The sequence below is a fragment of the Desmodus rotundus genome, chromosome 13, assembly GCF_022682495.2.
Source record: "Desmodus rotundus isolate HL8 chromosome 13, HLdesRot8A.1, whole genome shotgun sequence".
NCBI classification, from domain to species: Eukaryota; Metazoa; Chordata; class Mammalia; order Chiroptera; family Phyllostomidae; genus Desmodus; species Desmodus rotundus.
Genome location: NC_071399.1, coordinates 51812824 through 51832285, shown reverse-complemented (window position 1 = coordinate 51832285; position 19462 = coordinate 51812824). Strand labels below are relative to the sequence as shown.

The 19462-nt window shown below is 37.4% G+C and overlaps 1 protein-coding gene across 1 annotated transcript in view; it reads right to left on the bottom strand.

Annotated features, from left to right (window-relative positions):
* The window catches only part of EPSTI1 (epithelial stromal interaction 1), a 138992-nt gene that overhangs the window by 36797 nt on the left and 82733 nt on the right, over window positions 1–19462 (bottom strand). The window contains exon 8 of the mRNA XM_024567395.3: window positions 7281–7364. Within this exon, the coding sequence (XP_024423163.2) occupies window positions 7281–7364 (84 nt within the window). The remainder of the gene's footprint in view (window positions 1–7280; window positions 7365–19462) is intronic.

Genomic DNA, 19462 nt, shown 5'->3' with positions numbered 1-19462 from the left:
TGGCACTGAGCTAGCAGTGCTTCCAAGTGAGCTCCAGCAGGGAATACTGACGTGGCTGTTAGATGATCATCTAGAGGACTGCACTGAGAGCAGTTTGGCAGTGGGCTCTCTCCCCTCCACACTACACACTAGAGAGCATTGACATGGCCCACAGGGTAAACAGTGAATAAGGATGGTGTCTGGCCTCAGAGAAACAGGACAATGTCCCAGGAATCTAGTGATTATAGGAAAACAAGGGGATACTATGTATAGAAGACAAGCTCTTGTATAGCTCACTTAGCAGAACACCCAAAGAAATATGACACACTAACCATGAATCACCACACATTTGACAAAGAAAACCATTGGAGATAAAACTTAAAATGAAAAGGGAAAAATACTGTTGAAACAGTAAATAGAAATTTTAATGTCTGTATAATTATTTACCATCAAAGAAGAAATTGGGAAGAATATTGCACTTACAAAGCAGAATACTGCTGTGAAATAGTAAATCAGCAATCATGGTAAATAAAAAAATTCAATACATTTGCCAAGTAAGCAGAATAAAAACTTATGAAATAATTTAGTAAGCAGGGTGATCTAGCTACAGGTTTCTCTCAGAATACAATGAAAAAGGCCAAGGAGACAAAGTATAAGAAAAACAATTAAGAAATATGGAGAACAGATATAGAATTTCCAAAATCTATTTGATACCTATCTGAAAAATGGAAAACAGAGACAACATATATTTAGGGGAAAATGTAAAAAGAAAATAGGAATTTCCTAGAACTGAAGACATGTATTTTGAAATTAAATGGGTCAAGCAAATGTCTCACAAGATTAAAAACAAAAACACTGAAATTCCTTATCATGGGGAGCAGAGAAGAGAGAAAATAGGAAAAGAAAGTAACAGAACACAGAAAATTCAAGGACAAGAAAATAAAGAATAGAAAACAATTAAAAAGTAAATTCTGTAGCAAGGATATGTGCAAATACATCGATAATAAATGAGACTATATTAAATTTATCTATTAAAAGAGATTGTAAAATAGGGTAAAAAAATCATCCATTCTTGTCATTAGAAATCTAATTTAAGCCAAATGACATAGAGAGGTTAAAATTAAGTGCATAAGTGAAAAAGAAATTGTCACATACATTCTAACAAAAAAGCTGGCAGAGAAAGGACTGGAATCTGACAAAATAGAAAGACAAAAAGAAATCCAGCTGAAAATCTTTAAGTGGAAAGAGTAACATACTTCATATTGACCAAAATTTATACTGAAAGGGCAGGATTCCCATAAGTCTCATAGGCTGGAACTGCTTCCCATATCATGGCTGAACCAATCACAGTCAAGAGGAATGGAATTTTCATGAAAGGTTGAACCATTTGGGATGGGATCCCTGGGACTGGAGTGGTGTCTGTCTTCTCTGAAACACAGGCCATGCTAAATAGGATGGACGCCTGAAGAAAAAATCAGGGTTTTGGGAAAGAAGTAGGCAATCAATAATGTTTTATACACTACTCTGAAGCTATTACAACACAATTTATATCTTTTGCAGTATTGCTACACAGTGATTAACTGCTAGAAAATAAAAAGTGCAATGTTTTATCTCCTTTTAATTGTCTATCTCTTTCCATCATTAAAAAGCAAACTTCAGGAGGGCAGGAACCTTGTCTATACTGTTCTCTCTCTCTTTTTTTAAATAGGAACAGGATACTTTAAAAAAAAAGATTTTATTTATTTATTTTTAGAGAGAGGGGAAGAGAAGGAGAGAGAAGGAGAGAAACATCAATGTGTGGTTGCCTCTCATGTGTTCCCCACTGGGGACCTGGCCTGCAACCCAGGAATGCGCCCTGACTGGGAATCAAACTGGTGACTCTTTGGTTACCAGATCTGTGCTCAATCCACTGAGGTATAACAGTCATAGCTCTTTTTTTAAAATTAAATTTATTGGCGTGACATTGGTTAATAAGATGATACAGGTTTCAAGTGCACATTTTTATGGTACATGATCTGTATATTGCATTTTATGTCAATCACCCAAACTCAAATCATCTTCTGTTACTATATCTTTGACTCCTTTTACCCCACCCCTTTCCTCTGGTAACCAACATATTGTTGTCTATGTCTATGAATTTTTGTTTTTACTGTTTGTTCATTTGTTGCTTTCAGTTTTATATCCCACATATGTGAAATTATATTGTTCTTAACACTTTCTGTCTGACTTATTTTGCTTAACATGATATTCTCAAGGTCCACCCATGTTTTCACAAATGGTAGTCTTTCATCTTTTCTTGTGGCTGAATAGTATTCCATTGTACATATGTATCACACCTTCTTTATCCAACCATCCAGCAAAGGACACCGGTTGTTTCCCTGTCTTGGCCACTATAAATAATGCTGCAATGAACATAGGGGTGCATATATCTTTGCAAATACATGTTTTCAATGTTGGGGGGTAGATACCCAAAAGAGAGAGTTATGTGGTAACTCTATTCTTAATTTTTAAAGGAACCCCCATAGTGTTTTCCATAGTAGCTGCACCAGTTTACCTTCCTATCAGCAGTGAATGATGGCTCCTTTTTCTCCACAACCTCTCCAACAATTGTTATCACTTCTTTGGTGGAAAATAGCCATTCTAACAGGTGTGAGGTGGTACCTCATTGTAGCTTTGATTTGCATTTCCCTGATAGCTAGTGCAGTTGAGCATGTTTTCATGTATCTGTCGGCTATTTGTATTTCTTCTTGGAAGAATTTTCTGTTCAGGTTGTCTGCCAATTGGATTGGTTTGTTGTTTGTTTGGTGGTGAGTTGTATGAGTTCCTCATATATAGGGTGGGGCAAAAGTAGATTTACATTTGTGTGAGTATGTGAAACAGAGGTTATTCTTGTATTATTATTTACAATAGTATTATTTTCCATACAAACAACTGTAAATCTATTTGTGCCCCATCCTATGTTTTGGATATTAACCCCTTGTCAGAGCTGTTGTTTGCAAATAGCATGTCCCATTCAGTAGGCTGCAATTTTATTTTGCTGGTGTTTTCTTTTGCTGTGCAAAAACTTTCTAGTTTGATATAGTCCCTTTCATTTATTTTTGCCTTACTTTCCTTGCCTTTAGGGTCAAATTCATAAAAACTTCTCTAAGACCAATGTCCATAATTATGTTTTCTTCATGTAATTTATTGTTTCAGGTCATATACTTAGGTCTTTGATTCATTTTGAGTTAATTTTTGTGTATGGGAACTATCCTGTCCTTACTTGAAGCTCTAGCATCTTGCACAAGACTCAGCACATAATAGGAGCTCACTACATATCTGTTGATAGGATAAATTAATGGATGGATAGATGAATGAATACAAAAATAGATTATTCTCAGAAAATTGAACCAAAATAATGCAGTATAAAGGCCAGAAAAGGAAGGTTTTAAAGTGGTATTGTTAAATACTGTTACAGAATTACAAGGAAACAGGGATTCCAAAAAGACCACTGAATTGAATGTTCAGAAGGGATTTTACCTTCAGAGAGTTGTTTCAGTAAGAGCATTTGGGAATGTAAAAAATTAAAGATGATGTATGTAATAAAGATATGATTAAAAAGCTTCTGCACAGCTAAAGAACCATCATCAAAATGAAAAGGAAAGCGACTGTATGGGAGAACATATTTGCCAATGATACATCAGACAAGGGTTTGATCTCCAAAATATATAAAGAACTCATCTGATTCAATACCAGGAAGACAAACAATCCAATTAAAAAAATGGGCAAAGGACCTGAATAAACACTTCTCCATGGAGAACATACAGAGGGCATATGAAAGGACACTCAACATCACTAGCCATCAAAGAAGTACAATGAGATAGCACCTCACATGGGTCAGAATGGCCATCATAAACAAATCAAGAAACAAGTGCTGGTAAGGATGTAGAGAAAAGGGAACCCTAGTACACAGTTTGGGAATGTACACTGGTGCAGCCACTGTGGAGACTAATATAGAATTTCCTCACACAACTAAAAATGGAACTGCATTTTGATCCAGCAATTTCACTGCTGTGAATATACCCTAAGGATCCTGAATCAGCAATTTAAAAGAACTTACGCACCCCAATGTTCATAGCAGCGCTATTTACAATAGCCAAGTGCTGGAAACAGCTTAAGTGCCCATCGGTAGGTGAGTGGATCAGAAAACTGTGGTACAATTACACAGTGGAATATGACACAGCAGAAAGATAGAAGGTACTCCTACCTTTTGGAACAGCATGGATAGAACTGGAGAATATTATGCTATGTGAAATAAGCCAGGCAGTGAAAGACAAATACCATATGACTAGAGCTATAAGAAGAATCTAATGAACAGAATAAACTGAGCAAAATAGAACCAGAGGCATGGAAACATGGAACAGATTGACAGTGACCAGAGGAGAGGGGAGGGGGATTAAGGTGGAAGGAAGGGCAAGGGACTAGTCAAGGAACATGTATGAATGACCTATGGACATGGACAACAGTATAGGGGAGAGGTGTCAAACTCATTTTCACCAGGGCCCACATCAGCCTCGAGATTGCCTTCGAAGGGCCAACTGTAATTTTAAGACTGTATAATTGTAACTCTCCTTAACAATTAAGCGAGAGCTCAGTACTGCTGCCAGGTAGAAACAAGGTGCTGGGACGGATAAAACAAGGTGGAGGGCCTGATGCCCATGGGCCTTGTGTTTCCCACCTGTGGTATAGGAATTAACTATGGGAGCAGGAGGTGGGCTGGGCAGAGGAGGGCAAAGAGGGAAAAATTGGGACAACTGTAATAGAATAACAATAAAAACACTCTAAAATATGATTATAGTAATATTACCTTTGTATTTTTATTAATTTGGTAGAAGCGGAAAAGGTGATATACCTGAGAATAGCAGAATCAAAGAAGGGGTTAGTTGGTGTGTTCATTTTAGAATGAATGCAATAGTGAGCATGTTAGTTGACAAAATGCAAGTATCAGTCAATAAAGAAAAAATATTGAAGATATAGAGGGGGAAAGGGAATTACAAATAAATTGTAGAAAAAGGAACCTAATCACACGTAAACAGAGAAAAATCTACTGTCCCCAGAGACCAGAGTAAAACAATGTGAAAGTCAGTGACATAGAGAACCAAATAAATGTGCTGTCACCTCAGCTTAACCTAGATAATGTATTTACAAGTTATTCCAAAGAAGGTATTCAATAAATACTTGTTAAATGAATGCAATGAACAGATACATGAATAGATGCAATGATACAAATGTGTTGTTTCCTGTTTCTTACCAAAGACATGATCTTTCTTGTTTTCTTAAGCTAAATCGTTGAAGTGATAAGGATGACAGATTCTACCAATCAGGGAATGCCTTCATTGGACATTTTCTAACAACAGATTCAACAAAAATACGACAAATACCCTTGTGTATTGTGCTGTTATTGAAATCCTTAATGATGGAATTATCTATGTGCTAATATTATTCATTTTACCAAAAGCTACAGTAAGTAAAGGGAAACAGTTTATATAAAAGAAAAGTATGTTCAATCAATAACTAGGAAATATGTATGCATCAATATTTGTCAAACTCTAGAAGAAAAACAAGATTAAGAAATAAAAAGCTTAATTTTCACTGTTTAAAATCACTGCTCAACCTGAAAATTAAATCCCAGATCTGATTTTCTAATCTGTTGAGCATTCTCTTTGCAAAATATTTTACTTTTAATGGTTTTCACATTCCAAAAATATACACCAAACTTTAAAAAATACTATTTAAAATTCACACAGAAGTTACTTTAAAATAAATCATATGTACACTAACTTCATAACACTCTCCTCTGTACCTACCTCAAGACTTAGTAGTAAATTAAAAGATCACAGAAACAGCTTAACACTTCCATGTCATTTGAAACTGAATGACGTTGAAAATACAACATGAGTATATACCAGATTTAGCTTCTACTTGCTAACCTCCAGAATATTACTATAATGTTGATTATTTAATTGTGGATTTCAATATAGCCTTTGTCAAAAGAAATATATATTTATTTTTTTAAAAAAACACCAGGGAATAAAAATGTTTCATAGCTTATATAGTAGCTTAATAACTAAATTTAGAATTTGCATTATTCTTTCAACAATTTAATTACTGCCTCCCATGAACAAAACAGGTTAGTGACACAGTCATTTATACTGTGTGCTGGGTGAAACCATGAGCAAGTAAGGGATTGACTGCTGTTGGAAGGAGGGTAACACTCAAAAGAGACAAATTACAGCAACAATAATTACTACAATATATATATATATATAGTCCATTTCATAGTGTGAGTTTCACACACAACTGCAATCATAAATTACCCTTGTGTGGCAAAGACATAAGGATGAAAACAAATTAAACCAAATGAAGGAAATGTGAATTCAAGTTAATTGTATAATTGATGAAATAGATTTGAGAGGTATCCTGGAATAAATGACAGGATATATCAATCACCAATATAGTAAAAATAAAAGTTGGAAAATAAAAATTATGGGGAAAATAATGGTCTCTAACTAGACAAATAACTTATTTTGCTTTTTCAAATGACTTGGAATGCAGTGGCACTTTGCAGCTACCCTCTGGTATTCCTCCTTATTCTCAGCCCATGCTGAGGAGTTCCTGGCCCTTTCTAGGCCTATGTATCAAAGCAAGTATGACCATCAAGTCAGAAGAGTCAATGTTTTCAGTTGCTGTGCCAGAAATTTCATATTCTAATAAGTATTACCCTTCTAAGCACTCTTCTTAGGAGGCTCTGCATTCACTGCACTTATTTCTACTCCCCAGAAACTTTGAACTGCCTTACATATTTGTATACATGTATAGAGTATCTTTATGTCCTTTATATGTGTATTTAGGTGAATATTCAAGCCAGTTTCATGAATGTGTATACCCACTTTGAATGCACTATAGCATTCCCTGGACACTGCTTGTGATATCATATGTACATGTTTGGCTTAAAAATGGCAGTGACATTAGTTATATTTTGTACATGAGAAGTTCACAAGTATTCTCTAATCTCTGTAAACTGCTGGCACCAATTATAACAGACGCACTGCAGCCCCTGTGAGATAAAGTAGTATGGTAGTTTTGACTAGAATTAGCCACCATACTTTTAAGACATACCCACCTCTCACTTTTTAGTGTTAATGGCTTGTGTTATTTTTTCAGGATTTTCATGCATATAAATATTTCTGTTCAGAAACACTTCAAAATTATTGTCAGAAGTAAGTAATAATTAGCAATGACTAACAGGGTATTGTGAATACCTTCTGATGTTGTTCTTCCTTCATCTTTTGTAATTTTTGATTTTCTTCTTCCTTTAGAGAATCCTTATACGCCTGGCTTCTGGCCTGTAAAGGCATAGGAAGAAAATCATAGGAAAAAGCATCACCACAATATACTAGTCTGCCTACCATGGATCTGGCTTTAATTAACTCACCCTCTGTACTAAGCATACAGCATGCTTTCCATACACACTTGTCTATTGAGAGATTTATGCATATGTCTGAAAATGTCCCTTGGGATATATAAAAAAGAAGGCTAGTAAGGCACATTTTAAAGTATGATCTATTAACTAAGCTTTAAAAATATCAACTCAGAGGTAGTCAACATACTATATTCTTTCTAATGAGAAGGCTTTGAAATAGAGAAAAGTTAAATATTTTTCGAGAATATTCCAACTGACTGATCAGCCAATATCAGGGACAAGCAACAGTGACACTGGCTTAGAAGCACTGACATGTATCTACTGCTCACTAATGGTATCCTATTAAATGGCCTGTCAACTGGTGACTGATACCACACGATTCTAGATGTGCATTTCTTTCTAAGTCTTTGCATTCCCAATTTATACCTGAAGCTCATTCCTACTTCCAAGCAGAAAAACAAGGCCTTTTTAGGAGCACAAGAGTCATCATTGTGGCTGAATTAGGACCAGTGGACAAGAGTCATCATTCTGGCTGAATTAGGACCAGCGGGAGCCTTAAGAGAGGTAGCACACACAGCAGGGTGTCTTTAGTGCCACTGCCACACCAGGGTTAGAACCATGTGGAACCATGTCTGGGTTCTACACACTGGGAAAGTAACCAGGTATTCCGGAATTTATGAGATATCAAGTATTCTGTCTCTCTCACACTGATTTGTAGCCCAGCCTCTATAAGGCACAGAGGCCAGGCTGATAAGCTTATGTGTATGAAATTCCATTTTTCTCCTAAAACTACCAGCATCCTCATGGCAGTAGGCTGCATATTTTAGGCCTAGCTCTTTGGGGTAATAATCCATAAAGCTTATGTAGGCTAATCCTCCCTGCCCTTTTCTCTTACTATAATATTTCCTCAAGCACTTCTTAATTCATTCCCCCATTTCTGTCATTATAAAACCCGTTTTCCATCAAATAATTTCATCAATAATACTACTAATTAGAATAGTGGAGCTCTGAGTGTTTGTTCAGAAATCCATTGTATATCCAAACCCTGCTATAGTTATATCCTCTTATCTATATCCTAATAAAAGGAGACTATGATAGGTAGAATGACCCCTTATTTTCAGAGGCTAGTCTTCATCACAAATATTCTACATAAGACCTAAAAGGGGTGAAAGGGACAAGGGAGTACATCTTCTAATCAAGATATTAAAAGAAGGAGTAAAATATTTAGTTAAATCAGAAATGATGACTTGAGTGGGGAACCTAAATTCTATTTGTACTTCTTGCTTTTAAACTTAACCACTTGTTCTTTTCATCAGAATATGGTCCTAGTTTTTGACTCAAAAAGAAAAGTTAGACACATAAAGTATCATTTAAAAGGCTACAGAAACTGGGAGGTCACACAGCACCTTACTATGAACACTTCAAAGTTATTTGCCATCCTAATGTGTGCTCACCCAGCTGTGATCTCTAGGCAGGATAGGAAGTTTCTGTTCAAAAACAGGGGAGAAAAAAACTTTTGATCACTATTTTTCTTAGTTCCAAGTGCTAGAATTTTCTATGTCACTGTATTCACATATTTTTTTCTATCATGAAATACTAATTTAACATATTAAAACTTAAATTTTTGTTATTCAACTAAAATGTACAGTTTTAATCATCTTCTCCCAAAAGCTATACTTATAATATAAGCATTCAATAAACTATTTAAGCCTCCTGTGTGCAAGCACTGTGGTAAGACATGATCCCAGACCTCAAATGCTTGTAGCTTAGTGTGGAAGACAGACAGGAAGATTAATCACTACAGTACATCATGATAGCTACAAAGAAGGATATTTAATTAAACTGGTCAAGGATATTTTCTCAAAGTGGATGACACAAAGCTGTGTTTTAAAGAGCACAAATCACACTAAGTAGGGGGCAGGATATTCAAGCAAATGAAAAATAGCATTGATTTGCTTAGGCTTCCATAACAAAGTATCACAGTCTAGGTGGCTCAAACGACAGACATTTGCTGTCTCACAGTTTTGGAGGCCAGGAGTCCAAAATCAAGGTGTCAGCAAGGTTGGTTCCTTCTGAGGACCATGATAAAAGGGTCCAGGCTTCTCCTCTTGGCTTGTAGATGGACATCTTCCCTCTGCACATGTTGGTCTCCCTGTCCAAATTTGCCCCTTATAAAAAGATACCTTTCCTATTGAATTAGAACCCACCCTATTGAGCTCATTTTAACTTGATTACTACTTAAACACCCAATATTCAAATAAGGTCACATTCTGAGGTACTGGAGTTTAGGACTTCAACACATAAATTTGGCAGGGGAGGAAGGGAGGGGGGAAAGGCTGAGGGGTGGTGGGGAGGCAGACACAATTGAACCCATGACAAACATTAAGTTCCTATTTTAATATGATAGAATAAAAATGCTTCTGTTACACTCTTCTCTCAAAAATTCCCCTAAACAGAGGAGGAAATGAAACAAACAAACTCTATCTTCAGAAACCGGGAGATAGCTCACTGGCTATCTGGGAATAGAGAACATGCATAAGACTCCAATTTTCTCCACAGATCAATATGAGGGTCCAATATTTGTACCAGTTGCTGGGGGAGACTGATGGATGACAGGAAAGTGCCCATGCCTGCTCCCACCCTGAAAATTCAAATGTAATTCTCCCAATCCTGACAGGAAATAAAAAGTGTATTCTCTGCATTATACTAAACAAGGCATGCCTCATTCAGAGCCAGCAGCAATCAAATCCCTGGTTGAGAATGAAAGGAGTCTGAAAAATCCTACATACTGAGCACTGAGCCTCTGGGCCCCTTCCTTGAAGTTTTCTTTCCTTTTTAAAAAAGTATATGATATTGATTATGCTATTACAGTTGTCCCAATTTTTCCCTCTTTGCCATCCCTCTAGCCAGGACCCCCTCCTCAGGGAATCACCATTGTTCATGTTCATCAGTCATGCATATAACTTCTTTGGCTACTCCATTTCCTATACTGTACTTTACATCTCCATGGCTATTCTGAAACTACCAATTTGTACTTCTTAATCCCCTCACCTCTTCACCCATTCCTCCATAGCCCACTCCATCTGGCAACCATCAAAATGCTCTCTGTACCCATCATTCGGTCTCTGTTCTTGTTTGCTTAGTTTGTTCTTTAGATTTAATTGTTGATAGATTTGTATTTTTTGCCATTTTACTGTTCATAATTTTGATATTTTCTTCTTAAATAAGTCGCTTTAACATTTCATATAATAATGGTTTGGTGATGATCAGCTCCTTTAGTTTTTTTCTTGTCTGGGAAGCTCTTTATTTGCCACAGATCCTAAATGAGAGCTTTGCTGGGTGGAGCAATTTTGGCTGTAGGTCCCTGCTTTACATGGCTATGAATATTTATTGCCAACCCCTTCCTACAAATTTTCTTTTGAGAAATCAGCTGACAGTCTTATGGTAACTCTCCTGTAGGTAACTAACTTCTTTTTTCTTGCTGCTTTTAAGATTCTCTCTTTATCTTTAACCTTTGGTATTTTAATTGTCATGTATCTTGAAGTGGGCCTCTTTGCATCCACCTTGTTTGGGACTCTCTGTGCTTCCTGGACTTCCATGTCTATTTCCTTCACAAAATTAAAGGAGTCTTCTTTCATTATGTTTTCAAATAGATTTCCAATTTCTTGCTCTTGCTCTTTCTCCTCTCCTCCTGGCACCACTATGTTAAGAATGTTGGACCACTTTAAGTTGTCTGAGAGGCTGCATGTGTTGTCCTCATTTTTTAAATTTGTTTTTCTTCTTGTTGTTCTGATTGGTTGTTTTTTGATTCCTTATGATTCATATAATTGATTTTATTCTTGGCTTCATCCACTCTACTGTTGTTTTCCTGTACAATGGTCTTTATTTCAATTAATGTATCCTTCATTTCTGACTGGATCTTAGTTCTGCTGTTGAGGTCTTTGCTAAGATTCTTTTTTTTTTTCTTATTAATTATCATTATTGTTTTATTGTTGTACAATTACAGTTGCCTGCATTTTCTCCCCACTCCTCAACCCCACCCCAGCCCAACCCACCTCCCTCCCCCACCTCTACCCTCCCCCTTGGTTTTGTTCATGTGTCCTTTATACTAGTCTCTGAAAACCCATCTCCCCACTATCTCCTCCTCACTCCCCTCTGGCTATTGTTAGATTGCTCTTAATTTCAATGTCTCTGATTATATTTTGTTTGCTTTTTTCTTTTGTTGATTATGTTCCAGTTAAAAGTGATATCATATGGTATTTGTCCCTTACCACCTGGCTTATTTCACTTAGCATAATGCTCTCCAGTTCCATCCATGCTGTCCCAAAGGCTATAAGCTCCTTCTTTCTCTCTGCTGCGTAGAATTCCATTGTGTAAATGTACCATAGTTTTTTGATCCACCCATTTGCTAATGGGCACTTAGGTTGCTTCCAGTACTTGGCTATTCCCAGGGATGCAAGGATGGTACAATATTTGAAAATCAATAAACATAACACACCACATAAACCAAAGCAAAGACAAAAACCACATGATCATATCAATAGATGAAGAAAAAACATTTGATAAGGTACACCACCCATTTATGATAAAAACACTCAGCAAAGTGGGAATAGAGGGAGCATTCCTCAACATAATAAAGGACATATATGAGAGACCTACAGCCAACATCATATTCAATGGGCGAAAACTAAAAACTTTCCCACTAAGATCAGGAACAAGACAAGGATGCCCTCTCTCACCACTCCTATTCAACAGAGTATTGGAAGTCCTAGCCACAGCAATCAGAAAAGAAAAAGAAATAAAAGGCATCCAAATTGGAAAGGAGGAAATAAAACTGTCATTGTTTGCAGATGACATGGTAGTGTACATGGAAAATCCTATAGACTCCACCAAAAAACTGCTTGACCTAATAAATGAATTTGGCAAAACAGCTGGATATAAAGTCAATACTCAGAAATCAAAGGCATTCTTGTACACCAACAACGAAACTGCAGAAACAGAAATCAGGAAAAAAATCCCATTGATATAGCAACAACAAAAATAAAGTACCTAGGAATAAACCTAACCAAGGAGGTAAAAGACCTGTACTCAGAAAACTACACAACACTGAAGAAAGAAATTAAGGAAGACACAAACAAATGGATGCATGTACTATGCTCATGGATTAGAAGAATTAACATCATCAAAATGGCCATACTACCTAAAGCGATTTATAGATTCAATGCAATCCCTATTAAAGTACCCATGACATATTTCACACATATAGAACAAACATTTCAGAAATTTATATGGAACCATAAACAACCCCGAATAGGTGCAACAATTTTGAAAAAGAAGAACGAAGCAGGAGGGATCACAATACCTGATATCAAACTATTACAAGGCCACTGTAATCAAAACAGCCTGGTACTGGCATAAAAATAGGCACATAGACCAATGGAACAGAACAGAGAGCCCAGAAATTAACCCAAGTCACTATGGTCAATTAATTTTTGACAAAGGAGGCAGGAGCATAAAATGGAGCAAAAATAGCCTCTCCAACAAATGGTGTTGGGAGATCTGGACAGCTACATGCAAAAAATGAAACTTGATCACCAACTTACACCATATAAGTGTATACAAGAATACACTTATACAAAAATAAATTGAAGGTGAATAAAAGACTAAATATAAGTCATAATACCATAAAATCCTAGAGGAAAACATTGGCAGGAAAATCTCAGACATTCCACACAGCAACATCCTCACACACAGGTCCCCTAAAGCAAGGGACATAAAGGAAAGAATAAACAAATGGGACCTCATCAAAATAAAAAGCTTCTGCATGGCTAAAGAAAACAGCATTAAAATGAAAAGAGAACCAACAGTATGGGAAAACATATTTGCCAATGATACCTCAGACAAAGTTCTGATCTCCAAAATATATAAAGAACTCACATGACTCCACTCCAGGAAGACAAACAACACAATTAAAAAATGGGCCAAGGACTTGAACAGACACTTCTCCAAGGAAGACATACAGAAGGCCCAGAAACATATGAAAAGAGGCTCAGCATCATTAGCCATCAGAGGATGCAAATTAAAAACACAATGAGGTACCATCTCACACTGGTCAGAGTGGCCAAAATAAACAAATCAAAAAAGAAATGTTGGAGAGAGTGTGGAGAAAAGGTAACCCTAGTGCACTGTTGGTGGGAATGCAGACTGGTGCAGCCACTGTGGAAAACAGTATGGAATTCCCTCAGAAAACTAAAAATGGAACCACCTTTTGACCTGGCAATTCCGCTGCTGGGTTTATACCCTAAGAACCCTGAAACACCAATTCATTAAGATTCTTGGACATTGTTATAACCAGTGTTTTGAATTCTGCAGCTGATAGATTGCTTATCTCCTTTTTTTTTTTCAGCTCTTTTTCTGGAGTTTTGATCTGTTCTATCATTTGGGCTATGTTTTTTTGTCTCATTTTGGCAGCCTCCCTGTGTTTGTTTCTATTTATTAGGTAGAGCTGCTTTGACTCCATATCTTGATAGTGTGGCCTAATGTAGCAGGTATCCTGTAGGGTCCAGGTGCACAGCCTCCCCTATCATCCAAGCTGGGTACTTGAGGTGTGCACTTCATGTGTGCTGAGTACACCCTCCTCTTGTAGTTGAGAATGGTTTCTGTTGGTAAATCAATGGGAGGGATTTATCCAGACCAATCAGCTGTGACCACTGACCACCAACCTCTGTCCTTTGTGGAAGATCAGCTGTGCAGGAGCAGAGTGGTGGTACTCCAGTGTGGTCAGTAGCTGTCCACTGGATGCACTGGCCCTGGGGTTTTATGGGTGGGACAGGCTGAGGTCAGCCCCCACCTGTGTTTTGCCTGGCATCACCCTGCCTGAGCTATCAAGCAATCCAAGATGGCTGGTACTTGTGCTGGGCTTGGAGAGTCCCAGATGAAGCCAAGCTGTGAAACTAGGCTGGCTGGTGCAGGGGCTAGGGCTCATTGAGGCCAGCTGTTGCTTTTTTGGTAAGATTTAGGAAGTTGTGAAACATAATCAATACCAGCCATTCATATGGAAAAGCAGCTTGCATGGGCCCATAAGTTGGGTGGAGTATAGTCCCTGGGGATTTCCAAGGCAGGTCAAACAATGTTAAGCAGGATAATGGAGTCTCAGATATGGCACCAGTTTGCTGGCTCTTTCGGGGGAGGGTTTAGAAAAGGGACAATGGCCTCTGCTCGCCTTGATGCCAGACACTGCAGTTTCTCCCTGTATATCTCTGGTGCCTTTCAAGCTGCCACCCTGGGTCTGGAGTTCAGAGGGAGTGAGTCTAAGTGGTTGAGTCTGTGTGGGTTCTTTAAGAGGAACTATTTGGGGATCCAGCAAATTTTTCCATGAATCAATCCCTCCTGTTTTTTTGCAGCTAGAGGCTGTGGAACTTATGTTCCTGGCACTGTAACACTGTGCTGGGGGCCTGGTGTGGGGCTGGGACTCCTCATTCCCCAGATATCCCTCTCAAATTTTTATCCACCATGTGAGGGTGGGGGACCAGACTACTTTGCATCTGAGCCCTCCTACCAGTCTGGATGGATGTGGTTTCTTTAATTACGTAGTTGTCAGACTTTCATTCTGACAATTCTGAGTATAGTTGTTCTATATTTTAGTTGTAATTTTGATATGGTTGTATGAAGAGGTGAGCCATGTTTGCCTATGCTGCCATCTTGACTGGAAGTCCTTACTTGAAGTTTTCATATGCTCTCTGCCCTCTCCTCTGAGAGGCAGAGAGTGATATTTTATCCATGAAACAAGAAATTATTATTTTTAAATAGCCACAGAAAAAAAGCTCTTGGCAATTAAAACTATCTCCTCTCCCTCCGCAAAATTCAAACCTCTAAAATACTTAGAAGAAACTCTATCTACCTATCTATCTATCTATCTTTCTATCTATCTATCATCTATCTATCTAATACACATATATACTTTTGTCCTATCTCCCACATATTTTCTTGACATTATATATCTGCTCCCAGTTTCTTAAACAATGCTCCTAAAATCATTATAATTTTCCAAGTGATAAGAGTACTAGTAGCATCTTTTGTTTTAATGAGGTGACTCTGGGTGGCTCCTGGGTGGAGGCTGGTCACCGCAAAAACCAAGCCATGATTGGAAGCTTGGACCTTTCAGCTTCATCCCCCCCATCCTCTAGCGAGCACAAAGGAGCTAGAGATTGAGTTAATAATTGGTCATGCCTATGTTAAAAAGCCTCTATAAACATCTCAAAAATAAAGCAATTTAGGGAACACCTAGCTAGGAGAACACAGCCCTGTTCCAGGAGGGTGGCCACACATCAGCTCCATGGGGACACAGCTCTTGTGTTCAGGACCCTCCCAGACCTTGTCCTACAGGTGTGTTTGTCTGGCTGTTTATCTGTACCTATTATCATATCCTCATTATTTTTATTTTTTATTGTATTTTCTCCATTACTATTTATACTCCTTATATTGCCCTGTCGCCCACAGTCCCTGAAATTACCACACTGTTGCCTGTGTCCATGAGTTCTTTTTCCTTTTTGCTCAGTACCTTCACCACCTGACTTCTGCCCCCATAGCTGTCAACATAGCTGCCCCCATAGGTCTGTCTCTATTTTGCTTGTTAGTTCATTTGTTCATTAGATTCCATATATGAGTGAAATTGTATGGTATTTATCTTTCTCTGACTGGCTTATTTCACTTAGCATAATGTTCTCCAGGTCCATCCATACTGTTACAAAGGATAAATTTTTCTTCTTTTTTATAGCTGAGTAGTATTCCATTTTGTAAATGTCCCATAGTTGTTTTATCCACTCATCTACTGATGGACACAGGCTGCTTCCATACCTTGGCGATTGTAAATAACACTGCAATGAACATAGGGGTGCTTATGTTCTTTCAAATTAGTGTTTTCACTTTCTTAGGCTATATTCCCAGATGTGGAATTTCTGGGTCAAAAGGTGTACCCTTTTTAACTTTTTGAGGTATCTCCATACTGCTTTCCACAGTGGCTGCACCAGTCTGTATTCACACCAGCAGTGCAAAAGGGTTCCACTTTTTCCACATCCTCACCAGCACTTGTTGTTTTTTGATTTATTGATGATAGCCATTCTGACTGTTGTAAGGAGATGTCTCACTATGCTTTTAATTTCCATTTCTCTGATGATTTGTGACATTGAGCATCTTTTCATATGTCTATTTGCCATCTGGTGACCTATTTGGAACAGTGTCTATTCAGGTCCTTTGTCCATTTTTTAATTGGGTTGTTTTTTTGGTATTAATTTTATAAGTTCTTCATAAATTTTGGATATTAACACCTTATCAAATGTATCATTGGTGAATATGTTCTCCCATTCAGTGGGTTGCTTTTTTCATTTTGTTGATGTTTTCCTTTGCTGTGCAAAAACTTTTTAATTTGATGTAGTCCCATTCACTTACTTTTTCTTTTGTTTCCCTTACCTGAGGGAATATATCTGGTAAAGTAGTTACAAACAATGTCTGAGATTTTACTGCCTATGTTTTCTTCTAGGATTTTTAGGGTGTAATATTTAAGTCTTTAATTCATTTTGAATTTATTCCTGTGTGTGCCATAGAAAGGTAGACTACGTTCATTTTTCTGCACATATTTATCCAATTTTCCCAACACCATTTATTGAATAAACTATCTTTAGCCCATTGTATGTGCTTGCTTCCTCTGTTGAATATTAATGGAGTATAAAGGTATGGGTTATCACTGGGATCTCTACTCTGTTCCATTGATCTGTATGTCTGTTTTTATGCCACTACCTGGCTGTTTTTATTACTATGTCATTATAGCAAAGATTGATATTAGGTAGTGTGATTCCTCCAAATTTGTTCTTCTTTCTTAAGATTTTTGTTGCTATATGGGGCCTCTTGTGACTCCATATAAATTTTTGAAATATTTGTTCTATGTCTATGAAATACATCATTGGAATCTTGATAGGAATTGTATTGAATCTATCGATTGCTTTGGGTAGCATTGACATCTTAATAATGTAAATTCTTCCTATCCAAAGACATGGTGTGTATTTCCACTTATTTGTAGCTTTTTCAGTTTATTTCTTTAGTGTCTTATAATTTTCCAAGTATTTGTCTTTTATATCCATGGTTAGATTTACTCCTGGTATTTTATTCTTTTTTATAGCAATTGTGAATGTGATTATTGCCCTAACTTCACTTTCTGTTAGTTCATAATTGGCATATAAAAATGCAATTGGTTTCTGGATATTAATTTTGTATCCTGCTACTTTACTGAATTTATTCATCAGTTCTAATAGTTTCTTGGTGGAATCTTTGGGGTTCCCTGTGTACATTATCATGTCATCTGCAAATAAAGACAGTTTTACTTCTTCCTTTAAAATTCGTATGCCTTTTATGTCTTCTTTCTGTCTGATTGCTGTGGCTAGGACTTTCACTACTATGCTGAATAAGAGCGTTGAAAGCAGACATCCTACCTTGTTTCAGATCTTATGGGGAGCACTTGTAGTTTTTGCCCATTGAGTATGGTGCTGGCAGTTGGTTAGTCATATATGGCCTTCATTATGTTTAGGTATGTTTCATCTATTCCCACTTTGTTGAGAGTTTTTATCATAAATAGATACTGAATTTTATTACATGCTTTTTCTGCATCTATTGATATGATCATGTAGTTTTTATTTTTCATTTTGTTTATGTGATGTATCACATTTATTGATTTGCAAATGTTGTACCAACCCTGCATCCCTGGAATAAGTCTCACTTGACCGTGCTGTATGATCTTTTTGATGTATTGCTGTTTTTGGTTAGCTAATATTTGTTGAAGATTTTAGTATCTGTTCATCAAGGTTATTGTCCTTAACCTTAAGGTTAAGGTAGGAGGTAAGAGGGATGTGGAAGGGACATTTCCAAGAGGGAAGGAAATCTGGCATTGACAAACTATCTAACAGGCAAAAAATGGAAATTTTGTGGAAATTTGCATGAAGAGGTACTTTGTAAATTATCACAAAAGCTGAAGGCAGTCAAATGTTCAAAGGAAACTAAGAAAATGCAAAAAAAAAAAAGGAAACTTTTTAAAAGTTGTGAAAAAAATAAAATGTAATTGGCTTAGCAGTGAGAAAATATTCACATTATCATAATGAGAAAAAGGATGAAATACTGAATAGCTATATTAGGAGAACAGGGGAAATAAACTATTAAGAACTAAAACTGATTAATCATGAGACAGCAATATACATGTTAACAGATACGTGAAGTCAAATAACAGAAGAAACAGTTGGCAGAGTATGGTGGGATGAATAATGGCTCCCTAATGATGTCCGTGTCCTAATCCCTGGAAACTGTGAATGTTACCTTATGTGGCAAAAGGGAATTTACAGAGATTAAGGATCTTGAGGAGAGGACACTGGGTGATCCAGGTGGGCCTGATATAATCACCAGGTTTCTTATAAGAGGAAGGCAAGGTCAAAGGGTGAGGAGAAGGTGATGTGGGAATGAGAGCAGAGATCAGAATGATGTAGCCACATGCCAAGGAGCCAAAGGATGATGGTGGCCAAGAGACACTGGAAGAGGCACTGAACAGATTCCCTGCTAGAGCCTCCAGAAGGAACCAGCCCTGCTGACACTGGATTTTAACCCCTTTGTACTCATTTCTGACTCTGATTCCAGAACAGTAAGGGAATAAAGGTGTGTATGTGTTTTTTAATTTTTATTGTTATTCAATTACAGTTATATGCCTTTTCTCCCCATCCCTCCACCCCACCCCAGCTGAACCCACCTCCCTCCCCCACCTCCACCCTCCCCCTTGGTTTTGTCCATGCGTCCTTTATAGTAGTTTCTGTAATCCCCTCTTCCCACTGTCCCCGCCCCCCCCCCGCCCCCGCCCTGGCTATTGTTAGATTGGTCTTAACTTCAATGTCTCTGGTTATATTTTGTTTGCTTTTTTCTTCTATTGATTATGTTCCAGTTAAAGGTGAGATCATATGGTATTTGTCCCTCACCGCCTGGCTTATTTCA